This window comes from Anser anser (genome assembly GCF_964211835.1).
Source record: "Anser anser genome assembly, chromosome: 3".
Classification (NCBI taxonomy): domain Eukaryota; kingdom Metazoa; phylum Chordata; class Aves; order Anseriformes; family Anatidae; genus Anser; species Anser anser.
In genome coordinates this window covers 38,712,017-38,736,300 of record NC_139722.1, presented here as the reverse complement: position 1 = coordinate 38,736,300, position 24,284 = coordinate 38,712,017, and the positions used below count along the sequence as shown (strand labels likewise).

Sequence of the window (24,284 nt, the reverse complement as noted above, 5' to 3'; positions counted from 1 at the left end):
AATGAAAAAAACATTCGATTATCTGCAATATATGTTTTCCTATATGTGAGGGTAGGGATTTACTTCCCTGAGGAATAAGAAAAGGAAGAAAGAAAAACCACAAGCCATGCCACCGTCTCATTAAATGCATAAAAAATTAACTGTTCTCATTATAACTAACATCCTGCTTCCTCTAGTATTGCCTTATATTTCAGGGCATTTGAAACCTGCCATTTATAGAAATGCCCCAAGTGAATAATATGTGGTCCCTGATTGACTGCAAGGGTATAATTCAATAAAGGGCTCCTACTGACACTGGGAACCACCAGGGTAAAACTTGAGGGTTTATGAATGGCAGGAAGGTTCCCAGGTTGAATTATAGCTTTGTTAGTCAATCTGAGAACACATTTTGTTACTTATAGCCTATAGAAAAATGGTATGGACTTTTTTTCAGGTGAAAAATGATAAATCAGAGTAATGAAATAATCACTTCTGATTTCAAATGGAAAGCCTATGAAGTAGGGAGAGAAGATTAATGTGCACACGATGCGAGGTTATGGAGGTGTGATGGGGAAGGCAGAGGATGGATTACGGGGAAATCAAAGGGAGTGTTTCACTGGAAAGTAAGCCCTTTCTGTGGAAGTTATTAGATGACCAACTACTTTAGCTAGTCCTAAAACCATAGTAACAAAACCCAAACAGAAAGACAGACTTCACCAACGGCTTCTCCCTCCCAAAACACTACAGGCCTATCTTTAGTTGTGTGTGTTTATATATTTGCCAGTGGCTGTGCCCTTCAGCATCTCCCGTACTTGTTGCTCTGGGAGATTCGATAGATTTGTTTATGCCAACAGGTCAAGCATTGTGATGGGAAACCAAGAAAACACTGGTCTGGCACGCAGAAACTCTTGCAGGCTTCTGACAATATGACCTCAAATGTGTTTTTTTCCTTTGTTTCTTTCTGTGTGTTTTACAGTGGGAAAAAAAGAAGGCAAATGGTCATTACTGGTTATTACTGGTTAGCTGTGAGTACTTTTATAGCCAGTGGTGACTCTTGGTTATTGATTCTCAGGCACACACAGCCTGGTTCTTCAGCGTACCAATTTAAGCTTGTCTATGGTGGTTTTGCAATCCCTTTACCTGATCTTTCTCCCCCACCATCTTTTCAATACTTTGAGACTCATTTCCTATATAACAGTTAATAAAAACAAACTGGCAAGAAACCCTCTTTCCAAATTTATGAAACTTTTGTCTTACTGTTATTTCACTTTTTTTTTTTTTTTTTTCCCCAGGTTTTACTTGCCTGTCAAACTCATTGAGTTCAAACCTTTTTGAATTTTAGAAACCTAAGTTCATACAGTAATTGGAAGAACAGTCCCATAATTTCCAACTCCAGGGGGAAGATATCTTGGAACACAACAGCAAAAAGAAACCCTCAGGTGAAAGAAGAAACCTGGTCAAAATAAAATCACAGATCATTGATTGAAAATGTAGATGTGATTATTTCTAATAACCAGTGAAGTAAGACAATTAGTAGAAACTGTGTACATTTTTGGAGCCTAGCTGCGTAGTCATTTTTAGAGTGATGAAGATTTATAGAAGATCCAGTTTAAAGAAATAAAAACAAATATTATGGGTCTTATGCTGGAAGTTATCCTTTAGGCACATGCTTGACATTGCATTGGTGGGGTTTATGTGGTGATTAGACCTGGAAACCTTTACTCCTCCTACAACAGCCTGCAAAACTGCATCTTGAAGTGGGAGCATTGCCTCACAGAGAGCCCCACCAACCTTATCAGCAGGTGGTGGGTTTATTGCTGTCACCAGAGAAGCTGAAAAAGCAAGTGTGGTCCAGTGCTTCCCTGAGCAGAGCCAAGCTGTGGCTATTGGCATTATTTATTCCCAGCCTTTGAGGCTGCAAGTTCTGCTCGGTTGCACAGGATGTGGACTAGCATTGGTGCTCTTCTCCATGCTTGAAGTGGCTTGTCAGTCCTCTCTGCTGCAGATTTTCTCTGTCTTAGGAGTGAAGTGGGCATAAATCGTTGAACAGAAACTCAGCCATTTGCAGTAAAATCCCTCTCTTACCCCTCACTGACTTCTCTGTTAGTACTGTTATTACTCTGAAGCTGGGAGAGGTAGCCCTAAAAACTTTCAGGATTTATTTATCATATCTAACACTCTGGATTCTGCCTAATAGCAACAGCAAGCCAGTGTAGACTTCAGCGATGTGGTAGAGTTGACCCACACTGCTTCTTCTGTACCAGGAGCAGGTCCTGTCTCCTTTCCTCCCCACCAGTTCTGGGCAATGCTGCTCAGCACCGCTGACGGCATCCTTCTACTTCAGGGTGGCTTCTGCCGCCTAAGGTAAAAGGGGAAAGGTTTAGTGTCTCTCCACATCCCATGGACAAGGTGGCCAGGTGGTGAGTTTGTCTGGGGAGCCAGCAGCTCGGTGTCTGCTCTTGAGGTGTGGGGTGTGGGATTGTACCCGTCCTGCCTTTGTTTTTTCCTGACCCAGACTGTGATGTTAGTGGATCGACAAAGGAGGCAGGAAGCTTTAAGGCTTGACCTATGTCATCTGTGCTCAGAAAGGCTGGGGACATTTCATCCCACATCACCTCTGCCTTTGCTGTGAACAGCCTCTTGCCCCCAGCCCTGGCTCTGCAATGAGGAGACACTTCCCTGCCATCACATACGTTTTATCTGTCAGAAAGAGGCAAGGAAGGAAGCTCCTGGATGCTCTGTTCTGCTTCCCATTTGTGACTGTGCTGCCAGTGGGCTAACCCAGCTGCCTGGGGAGCCACACAGAAATGAAAATAGCGAGAATAATCCAGGTTAAAAAAATAAAATGTCTTTTCCAGAGAAGGTCATTTTTGTTTTTAGCTTAGAAGATGCATGGACTCCCCATCCATACTTGCTTCTCCAGGTAAGGGCTGGTAAACAGGATGTAGAAATGAAGAGTTGCACATAGAAGGGAGCAGGAAAAAGTGACTTTACTGCCAAAGGAAGAGTATCCTGCATCAGCTTGGCTACTGACGTTAGGCAGAGCCAGTCCTAGCCAGTGTGCTCTCCAGGTCTGACTCCAGCCCAAACAAAGGAGGCAGCCCTGGCTGTCCCTGGTCTAGGCTCTGTTTTCATACCCCTGAAAAATAAATAACATAACACATACTTCCTACGGAAAGTAGCCAAGGGCTTGTCCACACTGCATTGCATAATGTCATATAATCTTCATGTCCAAGGGAAGTTATTCCTCTTTTTTCAATATGTGAAATATATCTAGCATGCTCACAGATGCGGGTGACAATCAGGAGGTGTATTCCTCTTTGTGAATTACCTGGAGATCTAGTCACACAAGCTGTCATATACAAAGTAAAGGTATGGAAATTCAATCATAACCTCTGAATTTAATCAGTAGTGTAACTCCCCTCCTGCTTGGAGGGACCAGGATTTCACCCAAAGCATTGCTAATACCCAATTCATCAGCTGACACAGAGTCAACAAATGCAGAAGTTTCCAAGCACAGGAAAACGAAATGCCATAAGAATAAAACTTTACAGCGGCCGAGCTCTCTGTGAAGCAGAGCATGAGGGTGGCTGCAGTCCCCATTGCAATTAGGGTCATGTCACTGTTCCCTGTCAAAGGGATGGAGCTTGCCACTGCCCTTTCATTTCATGGAGCCGTTCCTGGGAACGCAGAAGCTGCTGGCAGGCTTTGCTCCAGGTGTTCTCTCCTATTAAGCTGTTCTTAATCTCTGCTCTCTGTCTTGAGCTAAACAGGCAGCTGCAAACTAGAAGAAAGGAAGTGGTTACTCCAATGCCTATGGGAAAGGCATTGATGTTGCAAGAGGGCTTATCAACAACTTCTATGTGCACAAAATTCATGGAGCGCCTGCCTCCCCAGGGGACGGCATAAGCAAGTTCCCACTTCTGCTGCTTCTGAGGCTGACCCTGTGCAGAGACTTCTGCTGACAGAGCGGTGTCGGTCTGCAGCATGGCAGCTTTTAGGAAATCTCTCTATTGATAAAACCCTTAGTGGAGGCCCAGCTTGCAACGGCAAGGCAGATATTCATACTATAAAATACTGTGGGCAGCATGGACTCTTATTTCTGTGACCACTTCTGCCCCGGATGGCTGTGAGAGCTCCCAAAGGAGGTGGGAGCTGAGGTTCAAACAGCCCTGAGCAATAGGAGAGGCCACACGCAGGTGATACTGCCTTCCAGTGGTACCACAGCTTAGATAAGGACGTCTGTGTCCCCACACACAGATGGGTGAGAAGTCTTTTATGGATCAGGAGAAATTCTTGGACTAGCAGCACAAGAGGGACTGGTCTTATTTAGCTCCAGGCACTCTTAGCAGCAGGCAATTGGATGCCCAGAGGTGTTACCTGTGCGAAATATTGGTACACGGAGACTTCGGGGTCTCCAAAGGGATGGGTGGCAGCCAAATTCAGTTCAGAGGAACTGGATTTGTGTCTCAGACCTACAGAGGCATGGAGGCAGGAGTTGTGTACCTAAGTTATTGCATGGCTCTGGCTTTTGAATGTTCTTGGAGTGGCCTTTGCATATAAAAACTCGTGAGTCAATGACAGAGCATGTCCTTGGGACCATTGGAGATGTGCTTATAAATACTCTGCCCCTAGCAAAGTCACGGTGGTTTAGCTCTGCACTCTTAAAGCAGAGGGAATTGTACAATACAGTCCTATGGCATCAGGACCAAACCACAGGAGACTTGCTACCTGTCCCTGTAGTCTTCCAAAGTTTGTCCACTTTGCCTATGCCTGTGATTTTTCCTTTCCATCTTACACCAGAATATTCTTTGTCAATGAAGAAACACAAACACAAGTTTGAAGGTTACATATCTATGATAGCAACCAGCCCATTGCAATTCTGATCTATGGTCTTTGGTGACAGCACCAGTACCGAGGGAACAGCATGGAGTTGCAACAGGGGAGGGTCAGGCTGGGTGTTAGGGAAAGGTTCTGCATCCAGAGGGTGGTCGGGCACTGGGACAGGCTCCCCAGGGCAGTGGTCATGGCACTGAGCCTGCTGGTGTTCAAGAAGTGTTTGGACAGTGCTCTCAGACACGTGGTCTGATTTATGGGTGGTCCTGTGTGGAGCCAGGAGTTGGACTCGATGGTCCTTGTGGGTCCCTTCCAACTCAGGATATTCTGTATTTCTATGAATTATACCAGCTCTTGCTGGTAATGTATCCATTAACTTCAGTGTAGTAGGATTGGCTTCCGTGTAGTAGGATTGTAGAGAATTACACAGCATTACACATGGAGCCTTTCTTCTGCCAGGGTTGGGTGCATACAGAGACAAAGAATTGAATGAAGAGACTGGAAGGTACAGGAGAGACTTCTGACAGAGAACTTATCTTAGTTGCTTCTGTCTCCTCTGTTCTAAAGGACATTATGTGACATACCTTTTTTGGTAAAAATGTTTTTTTTTTCTTCAAAAATCCTTGATTGAGAAGAAAAGCATACCATATTTGTCCAATTTGGGAGTATTTTCTCAAGGCAATGGATGAAATTCTGTCACTCAGGAAGTCAACAGGAGTTTCCAAAAGGGGAACTCCAGATTTCACCAGGGCCAAGGTTCCATTCTCTGAACTGTTTGATTTATCCTGCAATACATGAATATTTAAAAATGTTAGACTTTTATTCTTTGAAATTTGATTAGAACCTGCTAAAGCAAAATACTTAATCCATTAGAATAATCTAAAACCATGTGCTTTTCAAATCACCCTGAAAAGGGTCAGATCTGCATACAGTTTCCAACGTGTTTAGATTGTGAAATGTTTCTTAATTTATGTTCTTTGGCTTGCATCCAGCAGCTTGAGCCTTCAATATTGTATTGATGCCACCCCTAAGACATCTAGTGCTTTGGATCCACAGGGACAGCTGTGGTCTGAGGTTACCAGCTGACATGGCTTTGAGTACACATCGCTACGCTCAGGTACAGGAAATCAATCTACAGGTCTACCAATAAAAGCTTCACTGCTATAAGGCAGATCGTACCTTGTGTCTTCATGCAAAATCATATGTTCATTAGTATAAATAATTCTTGAATCCGTTTTAGCTCTATTTTGGGAAACAGGTTCATGGAGATCTGTTAAGGGTCTTAGGCCTTGTCTGTGCATGCAGAATTGACTGGCCTTGCTAATCTAAAATAATGCTTCTGCTAGAGCACTTCCAATATAATTTAACAATACCAGGATAACTCCCATAGTCTCTCACATGATAAAACTAATAGGATAAAACTACTTATTTTGAAGGATAAAACTAACTTTGTTCGAAAATAATGAATTTTCCACCTGTAAAAAGCGTCCCCTGACAAGCTAAGGGATCAGGAAGGCATAACTCCACCTCAGCCTCTTGTGGCTGGGGTTGAGTACAACAACTGCCAAGATTTCGGAGGCTTGGGAGGTTTTAAAACTTCCATGGAAGACCAATGGGCACAGCTGTCCACTTGTGACCGTGAATTATAATGAAGAGCTGAGCCCCTCAGGGCTCATCTTGCAGATTAGTGCAGTCCTATGCCTTTTCTTCAGGCACACTCCTTCACACTCTTCTGATGCCATATCCAGTTGTGGAGCTGACACAGCATTTTTGCTTTTTTTGTGGGTCCCATCCTAGCCTGTTCTCTGTGTGCTTTTGCTGAAGATCTGAGGTCTCTGGCTGCTTGTGGTGTGTGAAAGTGTAGGCGCTGCAGTACCGGGCCTAGCCCTGTGCCATTTCACATTCAGCTTATGTTTAATATCAGCTTGCTCTGCTTTAATTTCCGGAAGCTCTGCCCCCAGTGCCCTTTGGGAAGCTGTTCCTCTATCTGAACATCTGCAGCTGCAAGCCTGCCCTCTCACACAAAACCTAATAACTTGTGGGACAGAGAAGGAAAAGAAGTCTAGAGAAGTTTTTCTGCTTCGATACTGAGGACCCCCTGCCCCTGCAGCTGAAGAACAGAGTAAAAATGAGCATTTTTACTTCTCTGCTAGATTCGGAGATCAAAAGGATGACTAACTGATCAAACCTGAATGGCTCTGATTGACCTCAGCCCTAGGGTTATTCACTATTCTGCACCTGTTTTGGAGATATGATTCAGGGTTTGATCCAAAGCTCTCTGGTAACTTTAATTTTCATCAGGACTCACAGATGAAATGGAGCATTTCTTGATGATTTTGGTGAATGTCATTGCAGGGTCTCGGTCCTTTCATAGTGTCCTAAGTAACTTCTAAACCTGCATGGTGAAGTTGATACACAGGGTTAATGAGCACATGTGAGTACTAACAGGACAGGAAAGAATATACCGTAAGCCATATGGAGTACACAGGTACGTCGGACAGCACAAGGATAAGCTGAAGTAAACAAAGTGATGGATATCTAGAGTTTCTATTCTACTATACTATTTTTGTTGTTGTTGTTTTTCAGTGTGGAGAAAAACAGTGTTTTATTTTCTATTTGCTTTACAAATGTTCAGGTTTCGGTAGTAAAATAATGTTATCAATCTCTTTTATGTTAATCATTCTAGCCTTGTAGCCGAAAACAAGGAACCATTTTGGTCTTATGATGATTTCCTAGGAGGTACTGGTAGCCTGAGAGCTTTCATCAACTGTTTTTTCTCTCAACCTCATTCTGTGTGATGCCTTCCAGTCCAGTCTAACCTGAAGGTCCTGTAGAAGATGGAGGGGCTTTGGAGTCTGACCTCACAAGAGCCCTAATGTATCTGACTGATTTTAAGGAAGCTTACAAATTTGTCAGTCTTGCAGTCATGTACTGGAAGCTGCTGTTCTATACTCTGGGTTCTGGGTACAACAAGAGGTCTGCAGCACCCATCAGGTGTGCAGTGTGCCTGGTGGGGACAGCTCTTCCCCTCCTCCACCACACCAAGTCCAAAGAGCTCTTGAGGATCCCATATCCTCCCAGGATCAGAGACTTTTGTTCTTACCGGGACAACAGCTTCTGTCAGAGGCAGATGATCTTTATACCACTGAAAGTCTGAAATTCTACATTTGCAGTGGTGTGAAGCCTTTGCAGATATGGGACATTTCCCCTTGTCCTGTCCTGTCCTGTCCTGTCCTGAACTCTTTCTCTTTCTTTTTTCTTTTCTTTTCTTTTCTTTTCTTTTCTTTTCTTTTCTTTTCTTTTCTTTTCTTTTCTTTTCTTTTCTTTTCTTTTCTTTTCTTTTCTTTTCTTTTCTTTTCTTTTCTTTTCTTTTCTTTTCTTTTCTTTTCTTTTCTTTTCTTTTCTTTTCTTTTCTTTTCTTTTCTTTTCTTTTCTTTTCTTTTCTTTTCTTTTCTTTTCTTTTCTTTTCTTTTCTTTTCTTTTCTTTTCTTTTCTTTTCTTTTCTTTTCTTTTCTTTTCTTTTCTTTTCTTTTCTTTTCTTTTCTTTTCTTTTCTTTTCTTTTCTTTTCTTTTCTTTTCTTTTCTTTTCTTTTCTTTTCTTTTCTTTTCTTTTCTTTTCTTTTCTTTTCTTTTCTTTTCTTTTCTTTTCTTTTCTTTTCTTTTCTTTTCTTTTCTTTTCTTTTCTTTTCTTTTCTTTTCTTTTCTTTTCTTTTCTTTTCTTTTCTTTTCTTTTCTTTTCTTTTCTTTTCTTTTCTTTTCTTTTCTTTTCTTTTCTTTTCTTTTCTTTTCTTTTCTTTTCTTTTCTTTTCTTTTCTTTTCTTTTCTTTTCTTTTCTTTTCTTTTCTTTTCTTTTCTTTTCTTTTCTTTTCTTTTCTTTTCTTTTCTTTTCTTTTTTCTTTTCTTTTTTCTTTTTTCTTTTTTCTTTTTTCTTTTTTCTTTTTTCTTTTTTCTTTTCTTTTCTTTTCTTTTCTTTTCTTTTCTTTTCTTTTCTTTTCTTTTCTTTTCTTTTCTTTTCTTTTCTTTTCTTTTCTTTTCTTTTCTTTTCTTTTCTTTTCTTTTCTTTTCTTTTCTTTTCTTTTCTTTTCTTTTCTTTTCTTTTCTTTTCTTTTCTTTTCTTTCCTTTCCTTTCCTTTCCTTTCCTTTCCTTTCCTTTCCTTTCCTTTCCTTTCCTTTCCTTTCCTTTCCTTTCCTTTCCTCTTCTCTTCTCTTCTCTTCTCTTCTCTTCTCTTCTCTTCTCTTCTCTTCTCTTCTCTTCTCTTCTCTTCTCTTCTCTTCTCTTCTCTTCTCTTCTCTTCTCTTCTCTTCTCTTCTCTTCTCTTCTCTTCTCTTCTCTTCTCTTCTCTTCTCTTCTCTTCTCTTCTCTTCTCTTCTCTTCTCTTTCTTTCTTTTTTTCCTTTCTTTTTTCTTTTCTTTCTCTTTTCTTTTCTCTTTTTTTTTCTTTCTTTTCTTTTTTCTTTTTTTCTCTTTCTTCTCTCTCTGCTTCTCTGTTTAAATCTTTCTCTTTTTCCATTTCTTTTTCTCCCACCACTGCAGTATTTTAACACTTCTGTGCACTCAGAAAAACAAGTCACAGTCTGGTCTTTAAGATTTTGTGAGAACTGACAAATTTGGTCAAGGGTGAGATTTCGCAAATGCTGTTAAAAACACAGCTTTTCATGTGGCAACATGTTCTTTTATACTGGAACACATCCTAAATTTTCACACATGTGCAGGAAGTGAAATCACACCTTTTTATGGCAGAAACAGCTTAGCACAGTGAAATGACAACTTTTCCTTATAAAAAAATGCCTTTAGTTTTTGTGAAAACCAGTGAATTACTTGAGGCAAAACCACAAAGTGTTTCATCAGCAACACAATGTTTTTTAATGCAGCTCTGCCTTGAAAAAAAGCTGGGGGAAGATGGAGATTGGGGGATGTCACCACTGGATGTATCAGCCTTACAGCCCAAATATGCTGTACAAGATTTGAGTGTTTTTTCAAAAGATTTTTTAATCTAATGGTGTCTTCTAAGTCTTCCTTTTCCCTCCTTCTCCCTCTTCAAAGTCTTTTATTTCCTCTCCTTTGATCCCAAATTTTCATCCCATGGTATTTTTAACCCTGCCTACCCCCACCAGGCTGACGCCCATCCCCACTCCCCTCCACATGTGGCTGCACACTTCCCAAGCGCCGAGGGAAGCCGAGGGCTGCTCAGGCTCTGGATACAACTGCAGCTTTCTGACGTGCTTTAGTGTTGTGTGCATCGTCCAGTATGTGTCCTGGCCAGCAGGACATTTGATCCCCCTGCCATTGTGATTTTATTGCCTTCAGAAGGAAAAAGTGCAGCAGTTTCTGGAGGACCAAGGCCATTGCTTCATTAGTGGGAAGTCTCTTCTGTGGATTCTGTGGGTTGTCATGAGTTGGCTTGGTCTCTCCCAAGATACATCATTCTCAAAGGTAATTTCCCCTTCCTCTCCTTTCTCTTCATCATTTGTGTGTACGTCTCTTCCCTCAGGCCGTGGGAAGACCTGTAGCTTTGGAGGAGCCTTACAGTTGTCTCATGGATTTATCACAGCAGCCCCTCAAGATGTTTTCAGCAAGTTGGTGCCTGGCAGGAGCCAAGAAAGCCCTCAATGTGACGCAGAGCAATTTAAGTTTCTGTGCTGTCACTAAGGACCTAAGCTGTGACACAGCGCCAACAAGGTGAGAAGCCCAATTTGCTATGGTTGAAGTGCAGAAGTAAATCAGAAAGCAGCAAGCAATGCTACTGCCCTGCATCTGCAGGTACATCTCTTAGTGTGAGAAAAGGCATAAGTGAAAAAAGCATTTGTACAGGCTAGAGGATATTGGGCAGGTCGTATATGCAGTTGTACGACTGCCTGCCTGTTGGAGAGAGAGAGATTTTAAACCTGCCTGTAAGCCCAATAACCAGCTTTCTAACCACACACATCCCACACCTACATTTTTGTGTTCTGCAGCTTTCATGTTGGTCAAATAAAAAGCATCAGCACCACATCTACTTGTTTGCATTGAGGACCAATATGTTTTCTTTGCACTTTAAATGCTGTTTAGAGCTCTCTTTATGAGCTTCAATTAGGAGTTTGCTATGGAGGGCTTATTAGAGCAGTTTTATTGGTACTTTAACACATTTTCTTTGTTAAAAGCTAGTTTAGAAGCTAGTTTAAGAAGCTTGTAAATGGGAGCCACAGTGAGCTGTCTGTTCCACTGACAAAACTGTATCAATTGGCCTCCCAGAGGGTCCCTCAGGTCACCTGGTCCACCCCTGTTTGAGCATCCGCAGGTGAGTCCCAGCATCTGTTAAGTTTTCAGCAAAGGGGGTCAGGCGGGGACATCATGGAATAAATATAAATTCTGGAATTATGGGGAGAAAACATCCCCAAACTGGGAGTTCTACGTTTGATATAAACTTAGCGTTTAAGAGGCATCCAGTTAATTCAGTATCCAGGGCACTCAGGTCAATAAAACGCAAAGAGATCACTTGGACTTGTCAGAAGCGGAGGCCAGGAGGCCTTTCCATTCAGGGTTCAAGCTGGAGGAAACCACAGTGTCAAGCCCCTCCCTCTTGACCAAGATCTCAGGAAAGCCTCCTTCTTGTCATTTGTGGACACCCCACACTGTGGACAAAGCTGAGAAGACCCCAGGCCTGGCTGAGCTGCAGTTGGACAGCATCCAAAGGGGATGTGCCCACCTTCATGTCCCTGGAGAAGATACCTGGTGTGCTGGCTTCCACTTTCAGTTTCAGTTTCACGTTTTTGTTTTAAAGGTACCTAGATGTGGAAAACCATCCCCACAAGGGTCCCACTGCAGAAACCCAAGCGGTGTTTGCTGAAGTAAACTTAGAAGAAGGTGGAAAGTACCTCCCTCCAGATCCCTGAGGGAGTGCTACAGAGTATCTAAACAAGTCGATTTCATTAGCCACATTTATATTTTCCTACAAAAAGTATGCAAGTAAATATTTTCTCCAGGCTTTTTTTCTCTTCTCTCCTCTTTTTCTTGGCTCCTTTTTTCTCCCTAAACCTACAGTACATCACTCACAACGACTTAAATAGTGAAAACTGTCTACAGTTTATCTAAGGATCAAACAGCTGTTGTCTTCACAGGCCTTTTTTATTAATATGAATTAATGTTTTCCAACTTATTTCCTACATTTCTGCTGGGAAGAATAACCCTTCCCAGAAGCATTCTTTGGCAGATAGCAAAATAATTTGAGTAGCAGATATATGATCTCATTTTTTTCTGGACAGATTACAAATTGGATATTGGCTAAAAGTGGATGAACACAATAAGTATTTTAATCTCGCAGTGATTTCATGTACCTAAATACTTCAGCTGCCTACACTTTCCAAGCTATGAGCTGCATCCTTAAGCAGTTAAACTGTCTCTAGTTACAGAGGATACCATGGCCCAGACCTACTGTAATGGAAGAGGGAGTGGGTTGTTTCCATTTGTATGTCACTACAGAGGTTTCTAAGCATTAAATTCTTGCCTGAAGAGTGTTTCTGAGATGAAGTGCTTTGGAAATATCAATGTTCAAGTCCTACTCCAGCCCGACAGTCACAGAAATATGTTGCTTTTGACGCAGGTGGACTGCTCCTTCTGTGCAGCTGGATCCTGCACGGTGGGTCTGGAGGTAAAGGCCCAGAAGTGCTGCCTTAAAAATATTCTACTCTTATCTTCCAGGGACAGTCTTACTACTTTAAACAGCTTCATGGAAAGTCAGTCCTTCTAAAAGATTTCTGTTGAGTCTGAGAGTGTTCCAGGATTTATTCATGTGAACTTTATAATCTACATGTGCATCATGGAGACTTTTGTCACTTGATGTAGGTGCTCTTGGAGCTCCTGTTGACCCTAACAAGTTATTGCAGTGACACGTGAACCAACACTCCTGTGTTTCAACATTTCTAAAATAAGCAGTTGTGCATGGCTTTTCCACTGTGAGCTGATGGTCTCTGTGATTTGCACCTGAGGGAGTGATGGACGGATGTTTGTCAGAGACACAGCAGATGAAAGAGAAGCTATTGAATCTTAGCTCCAAAAGTTTCTCCTTTTGGAGAAGGTTTAGAATTAATTTCCAACTGCATTTGCTCAATATACTCTTGGTTATAATAACTCTTTTCATGTAAGTACTGTGTTCCTTAATAGTCCTTGCTTTTTCAGTGCTCATCTACAGCCAAGACAGGAATGATAAATAACTAGGAAACCAGTCTCCTCTGCATCCCAAATCACATTCCAGTATAATTTTTGGAAATCCTGGAACAGGTAGTTCATTTTTCTTATGTGATGTTTGATATGCAATGTATGTGAAATGATAAGTTGATGGGAAAACTCTCAGCAATCTCTTGGAGCCTAGTACCAGATCCCTGCCGTACTTCTCTTTTCTTAGATTGTGTGGAAGGACTGAGTGTAGTAATAAAGTATTGGGAAGATTGCCCTCTTCATTCTAAGAAATGACTGAGTGGAGGATCCTGCTCAGCTGCAACAGGCGTTGGTACGACCGGGAAGGAACATCAGACCCTGGAGCTGACATTGGTGGCAGGTCCAGTATGCCTATGAGGTGAAGCTAGGCTGAACATGATGCTTGTCCTGACCAGCACTGTGCTACAGTAATTCAAACTGGAGTGATTTATTTAAATCTGTACCAGTTTTCCAGTTTTACAGCACACTTCCTTTTTCTTTTTTTTTCTTTCTTTACATTTCATATAATGCTCTCTATTTTTTCTGTTTGCCTCCTTGATTATTTTTTAGCTTAAGAATGCTTTCCTCTGTGCAGGTGATAGCGGCAGCTAGACGAAACAAAGCAAGACTTTTATGTTGTAAGAAACATGTCATATAACGGTGACCTTCACAAAACTGATTCTTGGCGCCTTGATTCTTGGCCTTGCACGTAGCAACAAACTAGTGGGCAGGTTTTCATCAGTATCTTTAATCAGGTTTCAAGACACTGTAAAAATACAACAAAAATCATAAAAATTCCTTTTGTCTCAAACACATACCTTAGCAGTAAGGGATGTATCCCTAAATATTTCCTCAGGAAAAATTAATGAAGCAAATTAAAAGAAAAATTCTTTCAAGCTGTTCCAAACAAACTCATTTCACAGACTTTTATCATGCTTCCTTGCCGTTTGGGAAATTTATTTAAGTTATTAAAAAATTCCCTAAAATTCTCAGCTGAAAAGTTGGCTTCTGTTTTTTCTACAAAGCTAACTCACCTGATTTGTCAGAACAGCTCGAAAATGAAGTGCTAACTGGTGGGTTTTATTGAAAGGAAACCAAGTGGAACAACATATGTATTTTCTTAGGAAACTAAAAAGCTCACAGTCCTGTGGTGTTCCTTGGGGTAAATTCTTTGTTATGAATTACAACCTGCTTACTGATGAGTTGTTAATAAAAAGTAGACCTGCTGGGCCATTATTTTTTTCCACACAGTATACCCAGTTTAGCTTTTTTTTAACGTTTTCATTAATGCACTGAGTGTGAATAAATCTGTTTCCAATTTGTAATTGTTTTCCCTTCATCTGGACATTAATTTATTGCCAAATCTAACACTCTTCTATTTTTAATATCCCTAAAAACTGAAGAGCTGTTTTAAAAACAAAGAGATTACAAGAATGCAGGATAATGGGAAGAAGGATCTCTTTCTTTCTTTCTTTCTTTCTTTCTTTCTTTCTTTCTTTCTTTCTTTCTTTCTTTCTTTCTTTCTTTCTTTCTTTCTTTCTTTCTTTCTTTCTTTCTTTCTTTCTTTTTCTTTCTTTCTTTCTTTCTTTCTTTCTTTCTTTCTTTCTTTCTTTCTTTCTTTCTTTCTTTCTTTCTTTCTTTCTTTCTTTCTTTCTTTCTTTTCTCTCTCTCTCTCTTTCTCTTTCTCTTTCTTTTTTCTTCCTCTCCTCTCCTCTCCTCTCCTCTCCTCTCCTCTCCTCTCCTCTCCTCTCCTCTCCTCTCCTCTCCTCTCCTCTCCTCTCCTCTCCTCTCCTCTCCTCTCCTCTCCTCTCCTCTCCTCTCCTCTCCTCTCCTCTCCTCTCCTCTCCTCTCCTCTCCTCTCCTCTCCTCTCCTCTCCTCTCCTCTCCTCTCCTCTCCTCTCCTTTCCCTCATTACCTGTCTCTCCCTCACTCTCCCCCACTCTCTCAGTCTCTATTTCCTTCTTTCTCCCTTCCCTGGGGAAGGGGCACTGGGGGTCTCTTGGGGCCCCACGATCTTTAAAAGCAACAGCCACCAGCTGAACCTATGCACAGCTGGCAGAATGGTCTGAACGAAACACTGCAATCAAAGTAGGATCTGATGGTTACCTGAGGTGGCAGCACAACTTTATTTAAGAAGGGATGACTTTTTACTTGTTTGTTTTCTGTCTAAGCATCTCTTTGCACGGGAGAGCCTCCTTCCCCACTTGTTACTGCACTGTAATCTAGGGAATAGCAGCAAATCTTGTTTGTTATAGAAAATGAAGGGATTAAGCAGGAGGCAGGCGAATGCCAGTGTTTTTCAATGGATATTATTAGCAGGTGGCTTTCATGCTATTTTAGTTCCACATATTTGCATGTATTCACGTGAACTAGGGGCATGAGTCCAACCTCTGATGATGCAGCATTACTATCACAGTCAGGAAAATCTGTAGAATCGGCAGAGAACACTGTATCAGTTTTCAAGGGAGGGCTGGTCATTCCTGGGGTGCTTTCAGAAGCAGCAGCCACTGGAGGTGGCAGATCTCTTGGCCGGTGTTAAGCTGTGCTGATGCACATGAGGGGCTGAAGCTGGATAAAACAGAAGCAGCTGCTTTGGGGCCACGGGATCAGTGCTCTCAGCACACCCTCCTTCTCCCACTGTCGTAAGCCAGGACGAGGACACTACCAAACACAAATTCCTCCAAGTGCTTGTGTTTCACCAAAGCACATCTCAAGCCCTCTGGCCCCAGCAGCAGAGCAGGATACTGTGCCCTCACCACTCGAGCTCTTTCCTACCTCATCTCCCTTTGCTATACTCTCCTTAGGCCCAGGGGTACAGCCAGGACCCCCAGCATGGTGGCTTTGAGGGATGCTGCAGGTGGCCAGTAGCCAGAGGGCTACCAGGAGCACCAAGACATGTGGGTGGCACATGCCCCACCATGCTCAGCAGTGTCTAGCTGCCCTGGACCCAAGAGAACTACCTCCAAAGGACGGGACATTTGCACACAGTCTCTCTGGCCTTCAGCCTACCTGTTCGGCTTCATGTCAGCTTCTCTCTGAGACTTTCCACTCAGCCCCACTGGAAACAGGACTCTGACACGACTGATGCTGTTCTTCAACATACGAAGTATGCAGGAGGTGGATGAAAATGCCAACATAGATGACTGTATGTGTTGTGTTTGTATAGCAATTGCACCCACTCCACATACCATTGCCTTTTTGTGACAGGCTGGATGCACTCATCCTAAAACTTCAGGCAGCAGTTGCAGGTACTTTTTGCTGTGCAGGTGGTACCATGATATCAATAGATGGCACAAGAGAAAGACAAAAGAAAAAGCACAAACATTAATAAATGCCTCCCTCCTACTCCCAAAGGGTGCCAGCAGCATCCACTGCCCCTCCATCACCCACCGGGGTGCGGGAGCAGGGGGTATGTGGCATGTCACAGAGAGCACTCACAAAGTTTCCTAGTCTCAAACTCTTGTGACAGCAACTTCTGTGCTCCCTCCACTCCCCCAGAGATGCTGGGTTTCTCACTGTGTGAACCGTGCTCTTTGGCAAGCTGGAGAAACTGATGCAGCCACTTTTTTTTTTTTTTTTTTTTTAGCCACAGTTAATTCTTCCCTTTTGCCCTGGGTTATAGGACTTATGTCCGGAAACAATAGGAGCCTAGCACCTTCCCATATGATCTCTTTCTTCGTTTTAGCTGCTTGTAAAAACCTATCTTGGTCCCTTGAGTCCTAAAGAGTAATAAGTCCATTGCCTCCACAATTGCCTACTCCATCTGGGACTCTCATTGGGATTCAGTCCACACATTCAGTTCAGGTGGGATCTTCAGAAAAATCAATAACCAACATGTCTGGCAGCACTTTACTGCATGGTATCTGTGTCCTGCTTCCTGGCTGGGACTCTCAAAATACTGATGTTCTGTTGAACTGGGGTTTTTCCAAGGTTTCCAGCCACCTTACAGTTGCTTTGTGATTTTTTTTCTTCCTCCTCCCTTTTTTTTTTTTTTTTTAACCAGTTGACTGTAATATGTCTTTCATAATCTGTGTGGAGATGGCCATTCTTCCTGCTTCGCTGCTTCCCCTCCAGTGGAGGCCCTGCTGTTTTTGGTGCTCAGATTTTATGACCTTTGGTATTCCTGACTCCCACCACCACATTGGATGGCCACGGGTGAGCACGGCCTGCGACTTCCATCAGCTGCTGCTGGAGGCTTTGGGCCGAGGGTTGGGCTCTGCTGCTTGAGGGGGGGGACCTGCTCCAGCACAGTTCGCCCTCTGACTCTTATTTAGGGGTCTGCCCATGGGCTGTAACATTTAAAGGGAGGGTCAGCTTTTATTGCAGCTATTTGAACCAGCTTTGTTAAATTATGAATGAGGCAGGAGTCTCCCTGCAGCTCGCGCTGAAGGAGTCTACATGGCTGGTGTAAAACCAGAGGCCAGGTTTACACCAAAGCACGGAAATGGAGTTGTGGCAGCACCCACATGCTCTAAGCCAGCTTTAAACTCACTTGTCTGGGCACAGGTAATATCTGCCTGGGGCAGCGCAGAGCTGTAAAGCAGCAGAGCTGTAAAAGTGCTCAAGTACCTGGATCTGGTCCATACCGAGCTTTGGGATCAGGGTTGAGGGCTGATCATGGAGCTCTGCAGCCGATGCAAGGAGCTGCCACACAGCTGCACCCCCAGGAAGCCAGCAGAGCCCCGCGTTGAGCAAGAACCAACAAAGGCATGAAAAAGTAGAAAACTGTCTCATTTGGCGTAATTATTCATTTTGCTGAGGCTGGCCCTGAGTCAGTGCCTCCAAATGCTTTTGAACCAGAAGCCTGTAGAAAGCAGCTGGTCTGTGTGGTGGGGAGCTACCATCTTTGTAAGCATCCTTACTCTGTAAGCAAGGAAAGCTGTTAATGACCCTGGGTTTCAGTTTCCCCTACCATCAGGCTTGTTGCCCTTCATGGAATGGGAAGGATGAGTACTGAGGTCCCCTGGAGAGGTGGTTTCTGTGGCATTTCCAGGCAGGACAAGAAAGCACCACGTAATTCTGACTTTGTGCACGTTGCCAGGCAGCTTCCCAGAGTGAGTGGTTTGGATAAATTTGGAAAACTGAATAAACAGGCCAGAGTTACAGGATTACCTAAATCCAGCCTGCAGATTACCATATTGGTGAAACCAGACATGGAAAGCAAATCTGTGAGCTGCTCCAGCCAACTGCTCTGCTGATGCTGGCTGGTTCCCTAGTGCACACTTTGCAGAGTTTTGGTCTGCTCTTCTTTTCATGACTTAACATATTTCATTCTCATGAAAGTTTCTGCATATTTCACTATAAAATGCCTTTTCATAATATCCCATTAATTCCACTTTTCTCTCTTCTAACATCCTAAACAATCCCTTTGTCTTTTGTGTAATTCTCTCTCCAAATAACAATAAACAATTGCACCATTGCAACTGTACCGCTGAACACTGATACAATCTTAGCTCTAGACATTCCATTACCATCAATCAACACGCGTATAACCAATTTTAGTCTGGCCTTTTCCACCATTCTGTGTATTTTGTTCCTTCCATAGCTCCTGTACAGTTCCTTTGTAATTTGTTTTTCTCTGAATTTCTTGACACCCACTGCATACCTTGACGTACAGAGATATGAATGAAGTCTGGAGAGCTTTGGAGGTGTAAAACGAGATGGTGAACCAAATCCCACTACTTTTTTTTTTTTCTTTCTTTTTTTTTTTTTTTTTCTGGGAAACCTCAAAGGCTGTTGGATTTTATCAGAGGGAAAGACATCATTTTCAAACCATCACATTCAAAGACGTCTTCATTCTCCATTAATTGCTGCATTTGTTTAACAAAGTATCATTAGCTGACAATAAGGCTCCTCACTAACAATAAAATCAGAAAATAGCTCTGTTCAATGTGTTGATAACTTCCTATCAAGGAAATTTTCTTCCAATTGATACTCAATCAAAGCAGTCATTGCTGATTTCTTCTGGTCTTTCTCCCAGAGCTTGCAGAGAAGAATCAGGCATATTGTATTTTTAACTTTTTGTGTGTAATTAGGCTGTCCCTAGGCTTCCATTTATGATCAGTTAGTCTAGTACTAGGTTCACGGTAAAGCAGTACCACGGCACTGTGGTACTGTAATGATCTCCAGTTTGGCAGTTTCAGAATAGAAAACACTTATCCAAACCCTGAGGCCTACTGCTAAATATTATAGATATAGATGATATAGATATAGATATATAGTTATAGTTATAGACAGATATTATATATATATATATGTATGTATGAGTAAAAGGGAAAGTACTGTGTGAAGATCCCATTTGCTACAAAAGAAAAAAATATCCTCAAATGATCTGAATATCAAAATATAACTTTTTGTGATATATTGCAGGGAAAAAATATAATGAATACAATATAAAACTTTTAATTAGATTTTTCACCTCACCTGTCCTGTGATTAATGTTAAAAGAAAAACACATGAAAAGTAAAGTGAAAAATAAATACTTATTATGCTGTTACTTTAGTAGTGTGGTTGCACTCAAAATACTCTTGACCACTGAAAATCCAAGGCACTGTATGTTTAGCAAAGAAGTAGTTGCGGAAAACTTCTGCTTGAAAAGGTGTGCAAGTAGCTTTATTCATCTGTATTTCATGTAGGCATTTAACTGAGCATCAGCAGACGCTGAAATCATCAACATGGTTTCTTTTCATATCATTCTTCTGTGTCCTAGCCCACATCACATGGCCCGCTGTACATCAATCAGCCTTCCTAAGCTCTGGTTCATAAAACTGCTATGAACTGCATGCCTCTGCATCACCTGATATTTAGTGGGGAGTAAATTATCTGGGATTAAGGAATTTTAGGCATTTTCTTTTCAAATAAATATCTATATGATTTCCTTATGGCCAGGCTGGACTTAATGAATCTGATCTTATTTCATCTCAGGAGCAAAGATGTTTTGGGCTGGTTAGTGGAGAAACTTGGCTCAGGACACAAACTCTGTATGAGAATTTGATGATTATTAAACCATAGAAACAAAGTGGAAACACTGTTTTAGGTCCCATCATCACTGCAGAGCAGATGGACAGGAAAACAAATACATAATTTTCCCTGTTCTGTTACTGAAAATTAGAGTCCCACACCTGCCTTTGTGGTAGCTTTCTTGTACAACTAAGAATAAATCATTCTGAAAAATATTTTTGAAGACAATTGTGGCACCAGGGCACTGGAGTGTCAGTGAAAGCCAAAGGGAGTAAGTGAGCAAGTGTAAACCTCTGAGCTGCGATGTCTGTGTCTTGGCCCTCCACCCCTGAGGTGGCTATAATTCTTTCAAGCTATTTTGTCTTTTTATAGCACAAGCAGCTTTTGACCAGCCAGGAATGGCTGGAAATTCAAGATTTCCATTTTGCGTGACATTACGGCATGTCAAAAAAGATTTCACTCTCACCAAAAGGAAAAAATCTCTGTGTCTCATGGAGAAGAAATTCTGGCAACTTTTCACTTCAGGAATGTCAAGATAATTTCATCTGACTCCTAAAAAATGAAACAGAGCGGCCAGCTACCCCAACACAACTTCCTCCGTGCAGGTTGTCATGGAGCTGAAGCGATCTGGAGGATTTGGATTCCAAGGGGAATTATTTCCTTCTTGAACTAAAATGAATTGAAACAGACTTGAGATAGTTGTCCTTGTCAAAGATATTTACTTGTATTTACGCTGTTGAACAGGTCTGTTAGACAACAAAAACGAAGGCTGTTTTCTAACTCACAGGTCTCCAGACAACATCTCCATCCTGGCTGATGGATTGTCTCTGCTCCTACATTGCTTAAATCATTCTCCAGTTATGAAAAGCCCATGGCTTAAAGTGCTCCCCATGATGACAGTAGAGCTGCACTGAAACATAAAAAGGATCCAGCTTTAGCTCAGATCTCAACAGCTGCATCCCTGATACCTGCTCCAATAGCTTTGCTTAGTTTATGGATGCTTTTTTAACCTCACCAGTGTAACTGGTTCTTGGTTGGACCTATATGCACTGGATGTGAGGTCTTTGGGGTGTCTTTATTTTGATGATTTTTGTCAAAACTGCCACAAAATCACAATTTCTAGAAGACCAATGATGAATGTTGAACAAAAAGTAGCTCCTTAAAGTGTCTTTGTTAAATTATGGAGCGCTTACTGGCAAAGCAAATTCAGTGCAATTAATTTCTGATGGTTTAGAGAACATCCTATAGCTATATATGGAAATATCATGAGAACAAATTACAAAAGATAAGTCCCTTTGCAAGAGGTCCTGCTTCCCACTGAATAGAAGTGGAAAAGTGTAACTTTCTAAATGCTTATCCTTAGCTTTTGAAATAAAAAAAGAAAATAGAGGGAAAAATACAAGATACCTAGTCTATCCTTCTGCCACGAGAAAGGATCGACTGTTCCTCAGACATCTTTCCCACAGAACCTAGGCATTTTTTCCCTATCCTTTACTTGTCCAGGTGGTTATTTCTGGCTGAGAGTACCATGTAGGCAAGAATCCTAAGTGAACAACACCATATCTCTTTTGGGCAAACCATTCCTCCAGTTTGTTCTTATAGATAATTTTGTCTCCTGCAGCTTCTCCCATGTTGATATTATGAAACCTATGTGACATATATGTGGCATCCAGATCATTCATGAAAATAACTGAGGGCCCAGTACCAGCCATTTTTACACTCACTCAGTCAGGATTTCATCTAGATCATGTCTCCATGGATTGCTTTTATGAGGCCGTGTCAAAAACTTTTTTAAAATCACTGTATACAAACACTTTCTAGCTCTTTTCTTTTCAAAAGACCTGCTCTGTTGTCAGAGATGGAAATAACTCAAATTTATGCAGTGTGTCCATGGGGCTGTTATTTGTATTGTTAACTTTGAGGTGGATTATTTTTATTATTTGTTCCAGCCCTATTCTGGGAATTGAAACCAATGTATCACATCTATGGTTCCAGCTGTGCTCTTTTAGAGACAAGAATGCTGCTTATCCTTCTCTCTCTTCTGGATCCTCACTTGAACTCTTCCAGTTTTTGCAGAGTACTTGCAACAAGAATTAGTATAAGAGGGTTCTAGCCAGGTACTTAAGATGAATGATGTGGCTGATATGAAAATATCTAATCTACCTAAGCACTCTTTAGCTTTTTCTTTTGCTATTCTAGCAGGACATCTTACCTTTTGTCTGTCATACTGTACTTATACTACCCAATTTTAGTCATTACATTCAATGAAAGCTGAAGAAAAAAATCTTTTGGCCTTCAAAATATCAGTCAAGAGCTTTCCTTCAGCACTTACTTTATTTTCTTCTTACAGAATGATTTCTTGTTATAATTCTGTGCCTTTGCCTTCCTGATTTTGTCTTTTACAGTCACATTGCTTATTTTCATCTTTATCAGTCTAGCCTGGTTTCCACTGCTTGTGTGTATTCCAGTGTCTAAAGTCAGCAAGAGCTTGTGCTTTAACCAGGTTGTTTTATTACCATTGCTTCTTCTTCTCCTGCTTTGGAATGGTTTGCGCTTCTATCTGCAATATTTATATCTCCTAAAAGAAATTCACTTTTCCTTTTCTCCTTTCTACTGTAAACCATCCTCATATAAGTTCTTACCTACCTGTTCTCTGAATTTTCTGAAATCTGCCTCCCTGAAGGCCACTGTTTTGATCTTGTCCTCTCCTTCATTTCCTGTGGATCATAAATGCTTTCATTTCATTGTCACCCTCATCTTGATTTCCACCATTGTGTTTTCAGCCATTTATTTCCAAATCTGTAGAAATCTTTCTCCTACTCTCTGCTGGCTTTTATTTACCTACATGTCAAGAAATTGCCATTAGCACATTCCTAGAGCTTGCTGAACATTCTGCCTACATTTCACTACACACGAAACATGCCCACAACTATTCTTTAAAACTGAGACCAACTGGCAGAAAGTGCACCACATCTGGACAGCTAAACTCACCTTCCAGCACTGGGAGGCCCTGCCCTGCCCACGGGAACTGGCTGCTGCTCTCTCCAGGCAGTGCTTGGGAGTTGTTCTGGGATGGTGCCAGTTACCTGAAGACAAAACTATGTCAGGGAATTTCAGCGCTGTGAAGAGCAGTGCACCAATGCTGAGGAATGTGCTCTGGAGCAGTTTCATTTACTGCAGCTGATGGAGTCTCTTGTCTCTTGGTTTATTATTTTCTCAACAGGTTGCTGAACAGCAAAGATCCCCGGAGAACATCACCTCCTGCAGGCTCCTGCCAGGAACTCACAAAATGCCGTCCCTACCTGCGCTTGCTGGGCGTGCTCTCTGCAGCAGATCCTTATCCTGCGAGCACCTAAATGCCGTTCCTTTGTGATCAGAAGCTCAACAGCTCTGCTTCCCTCTGGATTTTGGAGCTGAGAGCAAGCACCACATATTGGCCAGAAAGTACTCCTTTTCCCCCTTTCTCCTCCTTTGTGAGCAAACTGCATCCTCTTTCACTAGGACGCCTGTCACATGAGTTATCCCACCATGTGTGTATTTCATGGCTATAAATTTTGGTCTTTTATATAGACTTCCTCTTCTTAATCTCAGACTTTTTTGCCTTAATCAAAGATGATCAAGATGACACCCCCCAAGTGTACACAGTCTCTTTCATCCCTCCTATGACCCTTTTGTGAATAAATCTGTGATTCACTTTGGCTAGAAATAAATATTGGAAATGATTTTGGTGCTGGGGGCAAAAAAGAAGGGAGTAAATCAGATATCTTATGCCTAGCGTTAGATCAAGAAAAATTGCAGAGACAGGACAATGACACCCGCCCTCCATCTGAATGTGGTTCATCCTCCCGGGTTCGTCCGTGCTGGAAACACGTGATATCCTGGCAGCAACGCAACAAATGTCCAAGAGGGAAATGACACGTTAAAACGAAAAGACAAACACATTTTTCACCCTGACAGACAGCTGGCTTACATCTGTATTTTCACAGGCATCAGCAGTGTTGACTGTTATTGTTAAATGCTCTGATGCTGCGCCGAAGTGTCAGAGGGCCTGGGTTCTCCACAGCGTTCTTGCCCACGTCTAAGACATCCTGAAGTGATTAATGGGCGGTGGGCTCGCCAGGCCCCACTTGCTGCAAACTGGCACCGTGCTAAGGTGTCCCATGTCCCGTCACGATGTCCACGGCAGAAGGGGGACAGGGGGACAAGGGTCGGGCGCCCACCTGCGGCTCCCCCACCGCTGCCCACGCGTGGGCGCCCACGGGCCGGGCCTGGCCACGGGTTTCCACGAGGTGGCAGCAGCGTGGGGGCCTCGGGAAGGCGATTTCGGAGAGGGCTGA

The 24,284-nt window shown here is 42.1% G+C and overlaps 1 protein-coding gene across 2 annotated transcripts in view; it reads left to right on the top strand.

Annotated features, from left to right (window-relative positions):
- Positions 1–23,787, top strand: part of LOC310896252 (uncharacterized protein) — a 96,895-nt gene extending 73,108 nt beyond the window's left edge. Inside the window, exons 3-4 of one of the 2 annotated variants that reach the window (XM_083828302.1) lie at positions 10,307–10,494; positions 23,171–23,787. In XM_083828302.1, the coding sequence (XP_083684428.1) occupies positions 10,307–10,494; positions 23,171–23,303 (321 nt within the window). In that variant the 3' untranslated portion in view covers positions 23,304–23,787. Of the gene's footprint in view, positions 1–1,271; positions 2,255–10,306; positions 10,495–23,170 lie in introns of those variants that run through there. The other variant, XM_083828303.1, reaches the window with a different exon arrangement.
- The last annotated feature ends 497 nt before the right edge of the window (positions 23,788–24,284 follow it).